Here is a 13,528-nt window from a genome sequence, read left to right on the forward strand (position 1 = left end):
CTAGGAAAGAGATGATAAATGTGTTTACACTGAGCCCATTTGATTACAATAGGGGTCAACACCCTTTAACGGAAAGTCTTGAAGAACCTCATGACATGTTATATATCTAAATAGACATTCCACCCAATGGAATGCCTCAATATGGCAGAAAGAGGATCTTAAAGCCTAGGCCAACAGAATACTAACTCTGCCAAGTTTCACCAAGCTACAGAAATGTATCTTTGAATCTCAACTATATATTCTTATAAAATGTATAGTTTCATCTATACCTTTATTATTCTAGTATATATAACCTACTAGGGTGCAATCAGTAAGATACTACTTTAATGCCCTGACTCCCAGAAGAAAAAATTTTTTCCCTAATTTCTTGTTTGTCTTCAATTTTAGCTGCATTGGTTTGTGCAAAAACTTTACAATTTTACATAATCAAAAGGGTCCATTTTGCCTATTCTGAACCTTTCTAGCTCATGTATTGATTTAGGGTTCTTGGATGTGCAACAGTTCATAGATCTTTCTGTACTTCATTGTATTCACCACATTCATTATTTCTTATGGTACAGTAACATTCCAATACATTCATGTACCCAAATCTAGCCATTCTCCAACAAATGTGATTCCCCAGGGAGATTCCAAACAGAGTCACTTAGCCAGATGGTTCACTGGTCTTTTCTAAATGCTTACTATAGGCCATCACTAAACAGTGATGATAAAAAGAAAAGTAAAAAACTTTCTCTGCTTTCAAGGAGCTCCCATTCTATTAGAGAAAAAAACATGTAAAGAACCACGCACCTCCAAGATCTACAAAGCAGATAACATAGAAGGTAAATGGAATGGAACGTGAAAGGGAAAGCCAAAATAAAACCTCTTTTCCCTAAAACCCCACGTATCTCATCCGTATTTACCTGTTTCAGTTGAGGACACCATCATCTTTCTGTCATGCAGGTTACCAATCTCCATCATTGATAGCTCTTCCAACTTGGCCCCAATATCCAATGAGCTGCCAAACCTTGTTTATTTCACCTTCACATCTCTTGTTCTCATCTTCCCTCTAGCCACATGACAGCCACATTCAGACCTTCTTCACCTCTCTCATAATAGCCCAAGTGAAGTTCCTGCTTCATCTGTTCTTCCCCCAAACCATCCTCTACACTGCTGCCAAACTGACTTTTGAATGAAGGTTCTGTTGAGTGATGGGGTCAGAAACCAGCTTGGAAACGGCTGGGAAGAAATAGAAGCAATGAATTTAGGCCACTTTTCCAAGGAGTTTGGCTGTAAATGAGAAGAGAGGTTTGAACAATAGTTGGAGAAGATGATACAGTCTATGAATGTTTTTAGGAACCAGACAACCAGAAGGTAGAGATCAAAGCCGAGGGATGATTGTGAGAGGCTACAGGCTGAAAGAAGTGGGGTCAAAAGTACAAAATGAAGGCTGATTTCAGAGAAGGATCACCTTTCTTTTATAAGGAACTAGCAAATGGAGGATGAAATTAAAGGGTTTTCAGATGTCTGAAAAGGTCTCTATTTTCTCAGCTAAGTAACAAGCTGAGGTTCTTGGTTAAGAAGGTGGAGGAAGTAGTATCGGAGGGTTGAGATGAAAGGCAGATTTGAACAACCTCTGTAGGGAGTAAGATTGAGGATCAGAGAGTAGTAAGAGCAGTCTTGTAACAGGAAAAGCACAATGAGATTAACAAACTTGTAGAGGACCCTGTCAGCTTGGTTCTAGGATTTCTTCCAGTCCCACTCAGCACCAGAGAGATGAGCAGAAGAGGGAGGTGGTAGACATAATCCAGAGTTGGGCGTTCACTGGCAAAGGGGCAAGGAATTTCAGAGTAGATGACTGGGCAGAGGTGAACTATTTGACCAAGAAATTAGGGTAGGAGAGAGGGATGAATGTTTCAGTGAGCATGAATAAGTGGAGGGATTAGGCACTGAGAGAGATGAAAGAGCAAATTATGATCTGATAAATTTATTTCAGAATGTGGTAACCTTGAAGGCAGAACCCCTTGAAATGTGGCTTTTATCTTTGTATCCCCAGCCCCTCTCATTGCATGGCACTTTAAAAATTCTTACTTATTCCACAATACACTTGATGGCTCTCACAATGCCCTCATGGATATGTTGTCCCAAGTTAACAGGTTTGAACCTTAGACTGAATTTATTAGGCAGAACTGTAAAATTCATTTAAATTGTAAAGTCAGTTTAAAAAAAATCAACTTCCAAAGGACAGGATATGGAGAAGTGCCTAGAGAGCCATTCATGTGAAGATGATTTGGGGTTTGAGCGGACAACGAGCTCAAGGGGTTAACAATAGCAACGAGGCTGCCAAAAATGCCAACGTGCTTAGGCCAGTGATGCTCAACTCAAATAGAAACAGCATCATTAGTCCATATGTAAAAATCCATGTAGGCCACATGTTAACTTAGTTTTAAAATATATTTTCCAAGTCAGGGGTGGTGAACCCTCAGCCTCAAGGCTCAATGTGGCCCTCTAACTGAATCCAAATTCGACAGAACAAATCCCTTAACAAAAGGATTTGTCCTATAAAGCTTGGACTCAGTCAAAAGGCCACACCTTTCATTCAGACCTGTTCCCCACCCCTGTTATACAGGTTTCAGTGTATTTTGATCATATTAGTTTATTATTAGTAGTATATTATTATTATTAATTTATTATTGGTTTGAGCATCACGTGATATTGCAGGATGTATGCAGCCCTCTGTCTCAGGCTACATTAATAGAAGCATATGGTTGACTGGAAGATGTGTGGACACAGGATTACCACTGTACCTGTCTGTTGCTTATAAAAAGGCATTTGATTTTACAGAGCAAACAGCACCTTTAAAGTTTTTCCTCCTAAAAGATATCTCACACCTTCATGTCCAAATTATACAATATACCTTGAAAGATGAGATACGCTTGCTAAATGACAGTCTGACGAGTGACAAGTGAAGCATAAAACAAGCTGTGCTCGGCCAACGTGTTTGACCCTTCGCTGGAGAAGATCCAGGACCACAGTCTAAATTTCAGTGGCTGAAATTAGCTGGAATCCTGCAGTTGCTCCTGAAAAACCAAGCAAACAGCCTCTTTTTAGAGGCTGAGATCCAACAGAGGCATCTCGATGTACTGTGGCTGATAGTTCACTAAATGACACCCATAATCACTCCATAGTTTCAACTGTCCAAGAAGGAAAAACCAAGCAGGCAAAGAAGGCCTGTTATCCAAATTATCCTACACAGAAGGAGTTAGTCTTTTTAACTCAGTATGTGACAAACAAGTAGTTACTTTAACAAAAACTTTGTTGATTGTGAGACAGACAACTTATCCATCCATCAACATGAATCTTGGATGTTCTGGAAGCAGGAATGAACAAGAGGAAATTGATTGGATGGCCTTTGGAAAACTACAAAGGTTTTTCAGTGACCCTAAGCTTCCTCTTGAAATAGCAAAGGCTCATTTTTCCAACATTAATATTAGTCTTCTAGGAATGATATATGGCTGCGAGTAATTTAACTCTCTCTATAGTCTCTGAAGTATTAAAGCTGAGTATTGCCCAAAGGGAAATGGAGAACCACAAGGAGGGCACAAACAAACACAGAATTATGCGGGAGCAGTATAAATAATGTCAACCATGAAATGATGAAAAGAGACAGGCCAGTTGCACAGGAGAGTTAATCAGCGGACAGTCATCTTTCTCTCTGGAATCCTCAACAAGGGTTCCCACCGCATCAGGTGGATGCTCTGAAGTAAATTGGGGAGAGGACATGAATAGAAACTGGACAGCCAAAATGATGGTTCATAATCTGCATCCTTGGAGGGAATGACCATTATGAAATAACCTATTACAGTAGTGGAGTTTCCAGAATAGGAAAGGTGATCGTCTTCCCTAACTCTGACTGATAAGAGTATATCTGTAGCATCGTATTCACTTCTGGGTGCCATAAGTGCGCGGGGCAATCAGATGAAAATCTTGAGCTCACACCTTGTGAGATTTGGTTGAAGCACCCGAGGATGTTTAGCCTGCTTATTCGAGGTCCATCCCAACTCTAATACCCTGGGAACTCTCCACACAGTTGCTGCACGCTTCCTTGGAAAGTTAAGATAGTTCCCAAAGTGGGCAGTATTGCCCTCTGGGGGGCACTGGACTGATCCAGAGGGGTGGTAGTAGTTGGAAATGATGCAAATTAAAAAACAAAACAAAAACTATTAAAGGGTTAAAGAAAGATTTCCAGCAGGGGCCCAAGTAAAAAAAAAATTTTTTTTGATAAGGGAGCAGTAGGCCAAATAAGTTTGGGAACCTTTGCAAGTTTAAACTAAGGAATGCCACCCTCCCCTCAGCGGTAAATGCTACAACAGTATTTTCACTATTTCAACATACTTCAATGTACTACCGGCTTTGTGAAGAGTCTGAGTCCAAATATTACTTAAGAATTACCATATGGAATCATACCTTTTTGATCATTTCAAAGAGATTAAAATCGGATTCTTTCCCATCTGTCGAGGAATTAGGTTGAATCTTTAAGTTGTTCTTAGACAACTAAACAAAAAGCTAAAGTTAAGGTTTGTTCCTCTTGCATTAGGATAAGAAAAACTAACTTTAGAGATGGCATTCAACCATAATGTATGCTCTGACTAGTATACAGATCTTAATCTTAATTTTACAAAAAGAACATACCAGGATGGTAAGTAAATTAAGTTAATGCCCAATGTTTGGCTTCTAATTTGATTAGTAGAGCAAAAAGTGGTCATTGTGAGATTCTGATTTATTCAATTTATCTTTTTTTACAGCAAGCAAAATGAAGACATGCAAACGATAACCAAATGGAGAAGTATATTTTATTTTTCACAAACATGTTCTTGAGGTAGCTTTATTTTACCCTCTCCCTACTCCTACAATTTATCTTGAATTCACTTTTGTATAATACTATATTATTAAGGAACAACTTTTTTTATGGATTTGAGAGATAGCTTGCTTTACTGGGACTTTTCCTTCCAATATTCAATAAATACCTGTTATACAGCCCAAAGTAGTCTCTTCTTATCCCAGCAGGTATCAGAACCAAAAAGCTTTACAGATCTTTCTCTATCTCTTTGGACTTCTACAACAGTACCGTTCAATGCCCAACAAATGCATAAGTGAGCCTTAGAAAGAAAGGATTTCAGGTTGCATTTCATGCCTGGGAAAGGTTGTATATGTAGGTATTTTTGAGAGCAATCTTGACCCTGGAGGAAGTCATTTAACCTCTCTGACCTTGGTTTTCTCATCTCACAGAATGGGGATTTGGACTAGATGACCTCTCAGGTTACTCTCATGCTGAATGTCACTAAAACATGCACATGGATTTCAGAGTTATTTATCTCATGATTTTAAAGTTTGGATTTCTGCTGATGTCTGATAACTTAGCCCAAATTATTAGAAAACCCACTGTGGTCATATTTATAATACTACCATCAATTTGAAACCAAATGGTAATGGGAAAAAGCATGAGCTCTGGAGGCAGAGGAACTGAATAAAATCCTGGCCATGTCACTTAATCAGAACCTCCCTAGGACTTATGTCCTAATCTATAAAATGAAGATGTCAGAAGGTTAAGTGCATTGCAACTCTAAATCTATGGTCTTATTACCTAAAATAATTTAAGTTGAGTTTCCAGTTTATCAGTCATTATTGTTTAGCAGTGAGAAAACCAGTGCAATATAAGGAAAATGGATTCTGAAAACCAGGTGTCTGGGTCCTACCAGGTAGGGGATGAAGGAATTTTGTTAAGTCCTACTTTGTTAACCTTCCAGCTTTCAAATCCAAAAGGTAATACCTGCAATACTTTATAAGGCTGTGAATGAGGCTGATATGAGATAAGGAATTTGAAAATTATGCACACTAAAATGTTACATAAACGCATGACATTAACTGGTAAATATAATTTGCCTTGTTTCAGAAGTAGAGCACTAAAAGTGAATTTTTAAAATGTTAAGATTCTTCTGAAGATTTCTTGAAATTAAGAACAAAAGTTTCTTAGATATTAGAAATATTTTGAAATTTATGTTCTAGAATATTGGACTGTTATATATCCATTTTTTTCCCTCCCAAGGTTTGTACCAGGAAGCAAACTAAATTTAATTTTTCTCAGAAGAAAAATGAGTACAGGACTTCGCTGTGCGATTACAACTTGAAGAATTTTAAAAAATATATTTTGTGTAGGCAGATTCTTGCAACATTTACCTATTTTTAAGAAGGTTTTTTTTAGTTGCCCCCAAGGATCCTCAGCAGGGTTAAACAAAAGATTTATGCTTAACAAGTCTACAGGCTCTGAATGAAATGCCCGATGCATTGTGACTAAAAATTACATAAAACACTTTAAAAGATGTTTTCATTTCAAAATAAAGGTTTTAAACAGGCAGAATCTCAATGTGTAACTTCTTAGTACCTTTGGCATTTTGTCCCCAAGTCTGGTTTTTGTTTAAACGTTTAATAACTTCTGAAGTAGGAATGCTCCAAAATTTACATGAACAAATTTGAAAGGATAACTAGGTAAAATGTAAGAACATCGATAAAATTCAACATAAACATCTTGTTCTATTAAGAATTTTCATCAGCTGCTGCTTGACACATTTGCAGTCCTAGACAATATTATTCAGAGAATGAGGTTTTGACGTGTTCTCACAAGAAAGAGTCTGATAAAGACAGAGAAAGTGACCAAGTAAAGTGGACCTCCTTTACTGATCCACTGGTCTGAGAAACTGTTGGTAAATAATGCTTAATAATTAGGGTGCCTCATCTTTTAAAAATTTAAAATTCACATAAATAAGTGTAAAAGAAATCTAAACAAACAAACATTTAGAAGATGTTTTATGTAAGTCAGTAGCACTTATCCTTCTGAAGGTATTTCAGTTTTAAACTTAAACTAAGACTTTTGGGTCATCTGATATATGGCTACCAAACCTTGATTAAGGCTCTGTACACATTTATTTAGTAAAGTGGTCTACATTTTAAGTTAACTGAAAATGTGCTTGGTATTTTAAAACTTCATAATTAAAGATATTGAATTCCTATCATTTATGTATACAAAGACAGGAGTCTCTTAAAATGCCATGCTGAACTAATTTTGCACTAGTAAATATATTTTAAAGTTCTTTTGAGCTGAAATACTCACATTATGAACATTCATTCAAGTTTATTTTATTAAAATCAAAGCACCACAGTCTGCCAAAAACAAAACATTCCATACATAACAGTAACAAAGACTACTGTATCAGATGTCCTTCACAATAAAGTAAGTGATTCCTCCATGAAGAAAGAAATCTGTAATCTGATTGGCTAGCATTGCTCAGGAACAAGATCCACCAGTATGTGAATTACGGCCCATTAATTTCACACCCAGTGTTACAAAGATGAAGGCTAGGTACAATCAGTTTGTAAAAAGACATTAAATATAAATTTACACAATGTTATAAAATGTTTAAAAAATATTTACATGGTTATTTTAAAGGGTTAATTTTTAAGACAGAATTGGGTGGTTGAACTCATGGTGATGCTTGTAATTCAAACAGCCAATCAGATCACTTTATTTCTCTCATTTATAATGAATGCAGGACACATACAAAAAATGAATAAACCTTCCATTTCAACCTATAAACCTTTTGATCACATGCAGCAACTTATTTTTCTGAATTCATAATATTAATTTGTGGACTAGGCCCTAGAAAAAGGAAGACCCTTCCCCTACTTCCCTGTCCTACTACCTTCATTATGGTATTTTGACTTGAAAGTTCAAACTTGTCTGATAAAATAAGACTTTGAAATTCATTATCAGAGTAGTTAATACTCACCCTTTTGACTGTGGGGCCAACCTCATACTCTGTTTTGAAAGTATTCATAGGTTATACTCTATTGATTCTGTTGTACAACCACCACACAGTCTTTAGGTTAGAAGAGGGTACCATTCATAGAGCAAGGGGAGAAGGTTTGTTTCTTGGCATTTATTTAAGTGCTATAAACTAGCAACCCTTGCTCCCTTCAGAAATGATCTAAAGGATGGCCTAATTCCAAATTAGTCAAGGAAAGGAAATAAATAGAACACCATCCAATTTTTAAGGAATATTTCATTACCAAATACTGATGTGAAGTAGTTTAAATTCAGTAATATAAGTTACTATATTTAAAGTTCTGCTGCTTTAAGAAAACTCTGAAAAGAAATAGCTTGTGAATACTAGGCCAAGTGGTCTTATCAGTAAGTCACTGCTTATATACCTGGCTTCCCCTGCTACAAAGTTGTACAATGCTTGGGGTCCATAATAATTGTTCATGAGGTTGGGTCAGCCTATTTTTTACTGTCTTCCAAAACTATGATACTAGGGCTAAGGTAGTATAGGGTTTATAAATGGGGCTACTAAAGTTCTGAGATTTGCATCTCTGACTCCTGCAACCATTCCAAAGGGAAAGCCATCATGGGTTTCCAAGACAGAAGTAGAAGCTGGAGTTCACAAGTTTAGGTCAGGGAAGCCTGAGTCACAATGAACACTTTTAACAAGCCCTTTCTTCATCCTAGGGATGTGGCAAGACTAGAGTTCTCTTAATGTTCTCTGCCAAAAGGGTACAGGAACATTATGACTAGGATACAGCCAGGCACCAGGGGGACTTGTTAATAAGGTAGCAGGCAATACGAGGTAATTTAAGGACTGTATCACTATAACTTTGTAACCTGAGTCCCAAGCACATAGTAGCAGGAGCTTATATGCTTCACTGAAATTAAGATATATAGGGCATTTAGAAATGCTACAGAAAATCGCAGAGATGATCTCACACAATGTAATACTGAAACAATCAATGTTCCAGGTGGCCTTATAAGAGACACTCAGAGGCAGTGTGGTATAGTAGAAATACTGGATCAGAAAATCCAGATTTAAGTTGTAGTTCAGACACTTACTAGCCATGTAACCTTGGACAAATTAACCTCTTTCATCTTCAGTTTCATCATCTGTAAAATTGGAGTAATAACACTTAAGACTACCTACTGTTGTGAGGAAAGCACTTTAACCATAGGAACACGAGCTTTCTCTCTCTCTCAAATGCTTAAATATAGCAGAGGTAAAGCAGGTAACCTGACAGTTTGCACTGAAAAACAAAAAATAAAATGGTATGACACTGAATACCACAGTAAGAGGTATGTATGTACACGCTTTCAGGAATTCTGGCTCAGTTTTATTTGGAAAATTACATTCTCCCCCTGCTCAAGCTTCACATCCCTTTGGTTGCCCTCCTTACAAGAGTCTAGCTATGCTGCTCTATTCCAACCCAAGGGATGAGTAGGGAAGGTCTATGGGGTACAAAATTGTGACAAGAATAGTAGCCCAACAGACAAAACACTTATAACAGCTCGAGAGCTTTTGTGCTAATAATGTCATTGCAAACCTAGACTGACACTGCTGAAAAATGTCAACTATTAACAATAGCTTTTCTCAATTTGTCCACAATGATACTCAAAACCATAACAGACACCTCATAAGTTACTTTTTTAAGTCTACGATCCAGGTTTAAGACCTCTAAAAGATCCTATAAAAATTGACATGGAAATCAGTATTAATATTTTAGGAGAAGAACTATGTCTGTACAGGAAATGGGAATGAACCTATTGCTTATGGTTATTTTACTCTGTGTGTCATCCTCAGCTGCACCTTAAGACTCAACTAATCAGCTTCAGAATATCATCAAATGGCAATGTTTTTGAAGTGCCCTGGCCAGGTTTTTATCCTTGAACAGGTGGCATAAGCTATAAGAATTCTTCTAACTTCAGCTGTGGTGTTTTATTACCACACCTCAACCAAAAGAAAATTTCACCTAATTTCTGTCAGTGTAAAACAAACATTTCACCAAATACATTAGAAAATTACAGCTAGGCTATTTCATTCCTTCTTCCCTAATCTACATTTTTCCCCTTTTAATAATATGCCCAAGCCTTGAAAACAATGAACAAAAAGGAGTAAGTATGAGCAGATTTAAGCCTGGCCCAATATGAAATCGGGAGAGAACTTTTTGTTTCTATCAGGCCTGATGGGAAGGGAAATCCAATCAAAGCTCAACCATAAAGAAGTGTTTAAAATGACATTATTGAGATCTGACACTATTAAAACCAAGGCAGCAAACGCTCCAGAGAACATCTAACAAAAATTCCACTAAAAGCTTTTACTCCAAAACACATTTTCATCCTAAACAACACGAGACAGTGAGAATCACAGAAACTACTTATTCTTTTTTTTTTTTAAAGTTCATTAATGCCCAAAAGTGTATGGTGAAGCAACTTCACATCACATACAGCACAAATGGCTGCATTTCAAAAAACTCAATCAAAAGCCATGTGGTAATGAATGAGGGCTTTTATCAATAGTAAAAAAAAAAGTCACATCTGTAGTTAATTTGTTAGAGGCAGTAACAGAGAAGACACTAGTTCCAGAAATGAATGGCTTGTAGCCTAAACACACCTGATACATAAAAACATCTTCACAGACAAGCCAAAAAATAAATCCAAGCATTTGTTTTCCTGATTTTTCTTTAATACACTCTCCATATTACATGACAGACCATCAGGTACTTCCTTAGTGGCATCTACCTACACTTCAATCGCACCAATCAGTATCCTAGGACATTTAATATCATATTCGTGGCATACTGTTAAGTACAGTAGAAAAAACTTATAATGGCCAGCCACGAGCCTTTGGTAAGAACGGGTAGTGGTATCACATTTTCTGAAAATGGATTAATTCACACTTTGAAACCACACTTAAGTTTTCAACCTTAAGTCTAAATAAAGGCTTTCTCCTTTCTTTAGAATACTTATGCAGCTATCCTTTCAGAAGCTGTTTTATGATTTTGAAGAAGGAGAAGGGTCTATCTCAATCTTCAATGATGCTTTTTTTCCCCCCTTTCCTTAATGGAGGTGGGTGTGAAGAGGTGGAGCGGGGAAGGAATATTAAGGAAATCAACAGCTATTAAACATCCACAAACCTACAAGTCAGAGCGGTCATGGACTTTTCCTTGCAATTATGTTAATCACTAATAAAAAGGTTAAAAAAAAAAGTTCAAACCAGTCCTTGCTACTGCGCCACTTATTTAAACAGTTGGCGGTCATCAATGCTTTTGAGACGCTTTTTTCGTGGTTGTACAAAGTCATCATCTGAATCATCACTAAATATGGTATCCTCTGTTTCATTCTTGAATTCCAGCTTTGGAAATTTTTTCTCTGGATAAAGGTTTTTCAGAAGGTCTTCAAAATAGCTTTCAAGTTTTATACCAGCACTGGCTACTTCAGAATCAGGCTATTGGAGGAAATGAAAAACATGATCAAAATTGATATAAAGAGAAACACAAATTCATTATAACTTCATACCTTTCCCCTATACAAAAGTTTGATCAGACTTGAGTGATTGCGTGGGAATGATAATATGAATGAAAGAATACTAAATACCATTCTGGTCACTGTACATCAAGGCAGAAACAGGTGGGATAAGGAGAAAAAGCCCAGAAAAGAATGTTTAAAACTATGTTTCTCAACATGCTTGGAAAAAAGTTCAAAGGACTACAGCAGGTATAAAATTAAAAAAAAACCAAACAAACCAAAAACAACTTTATCAAGTGCTTACTTACAAGGCATAGTGTAAGACTCTGTTATAACTATCACAGGGACGGATGAGAACTCATAGAATATCTATTAGGAGAATCTTTAATCTGGAACCAGGGTGATATATGGTTGAAGTCTATATGACTGAAAAATACACAGTTCAAGTGAACATGAAGAGAACTGGTCTCCAATCCTCCAATAACATACCTAGATAGCACCCCTTGAAGGGAAGTGGGTAATTTCAAAACACAAAGAAGACTATACTGTTGAGAAAGGGCAGCAAATATATGCAAATCATCTCCAACAAAAGATGATAAAAAGCCTGAAAATATGCAAAAGTTTAAGAAAAGTCTACATAATTATGGATAACCCAAGCAAAAGATAAGCTGTTCCTCAAACAATTTTGACCTCTCAATTCCTCAAATCAAAAATACTATAGATATTCAGTGGTATTAGAATCAGAGAAAATTTTAGGATATTACTTTAAAAATAATTAATTATCTAGGTTTTATGTAATGACAAAATGAAAATATTTTCCAAATGGATAAGCCTCTCTCTCAAGATAGCAGAAAACCAGTCTTCAAAGTGACTCCTGATTAACATGAACTCTTGCAGATTTATACCAAAATGATAATAAATTTGTCTTTGTAAGATGTAAAACAGTTTTAGATGTTTTGAATTAAGAATATCTCTAAAATAGCAGTCACTTCCTTTTCTCACCTCATTGAATTCAGCACAATTTTCAAAAATCAGTCGGAAATCAGCCACAAAATCTTCAGGCTTTGTATACACTGGAGAATCCACTTGGAGTTTCTTCTTAATGGTAGACAAGTCCATAGGATTTTTAATTATTTTGTAATAATCAGGCACCTTTGAAAACAAATCAAGTATCATTACTCCTTGGTATGATTTGTCTCAAGAGAGATTATGTATTTGTTAAGTTCTGGAGCTCAGATGAAATGCCTCTGGATGCTACTAGCCAACTGTTCTATGTAGCTTCTGTTAAAGTAGTGATTTATAAATAGAGTATGTAATCAACAGAAATTAAGTGGAAATACTAGAAGAATTTCAGATAATTTATAGTAGGTCTCAGACTCACTGATTAGGAAATTATGCTGGGAGAAGAGACCAAGTCTGAGAAAAATAAAGAAGTGAAGTTTGTGTTGTTACCTCAACGACCACTTGCCTCCTTGGGTACCCTTTTTCTTGAGCTATTCTTTAGTGGCTATACACAAATATTAGCGTAAATAAGTTTGGCTTTTAAGCCTTATGATAAATGAGCAAATTACAAGTTTTATCAAGGTTTAATCTGAGGGCAAGGGGATCTTCCCAGAACCTTGAAATGAGGGATACCTAAAATGCAAATCCATAAAGGAAACTTTACTAAACTTGTTGATTTGGGGCAACAGCTAAGTTTTTCTACCTTATTAAAGGTACCTAGAGTTTGTGTTATATCCACTGGGCAACACAATGGATAATACAGTTATAGATATAGAATTTGTAGGTCTTAGAAATCAAATAAGCCTAATGCTCTCTTTATACAGATGAGTTAACTGAAGACTAGAGTAGTTAGTTAAGTAATTTGCTGAAGATTACATCACATAGGGATTTGAATGCATGTCCCCTTAGTAAAAAAAATCCAGCATTCTCTCCATTGAATTGTATTCTCTGTATTGTTAATCAGGATTCTACTTTTGTAGACAACTGCTAGGTCTCAATTAGTACAAATAATTGAACTTCTGAAATGGTAGCACATATCCTTATTTGCACCGTTCAAACTCATAATTATGTAAAATATGGTAACTGTCCTAGCCCACTGGAAATATGCAATGTGAGTTGAAATAATGTGACAGTTTTTTCTGGAACAAAGCTCATTATATACCAGAGGTGTCAGAGTCACGGGTAGCAAAGCTAGATTAA

At 36.4% G+C, this 13,528-nt stretch overlaps 2 protein-coding genes across 5 annotated transcripts in view; one reads left to right on the forward strand and one right to left on the reverse strand.

Moving 5' to 3' along the window:
• SVOPL (SVOP like) overlaps positions 1–1,175 on the forward strand; it is a 59,623-nt gene extending 58,448 nt beyond the window's left edge. The window contains exon 15 of the mRNA XM_078149890.1: positions 1,053–1,175. Within this exon, the coding sequence (XP_078006016.1) occupies positions 1,053–1,175 (123 nt within the window). The remainder of the gene's footprint in view (positions 1–1,052) is intronic.
• A 5,982-nt stretch (positions 1,176–7,157) lies between these two features.
• The window catches only part of TRIM24 (tripartite motif containing 24), a 105,086-nt gene continuing 98,715 nt past the window's right edge, over positions 7,158–13,528 (reverse strand). For all 4 annotated transcript variants that reach the window (XM_078153505.1, XM_020997965.2, XM_020997962.2 and 1 more), the window contains exons 18-19: positions 12,329–12,478; positions 7,158–11,306 (exon numbers count right to left, since the gene is read on the reverse strand). In XM_078153505.1, coding sequence (XP_078009631.1) covers positions 11,097–11,306; positions 12,329–12,478 — 360 coding nt within the window. In that variant the 3' untranslated portion in view covers positions 7,158–11,096. The remainder of the gene's footprint in view (positions 11,307–12,328; positions 12,479–13,528) is intronic.

Source organism: Phascolarctos cinereus, unplaced genomic scaffold (genome assembly GCF_003287225.1).
Source record: "Phascolarctos cinereus isolate Bilbo 61053 unplaced genomic scaffold, phaCin_HiC Scaffold_1;HRSCAF=81, whole genome shotgun sequence".
Classification (NCBI taxonomy): Eukaryota; Metazoa; Chordata; class Mammalia; order Diprotodontia; family Phascolarctidae; genus Phascolarctos; species Phascolarctos cinereus.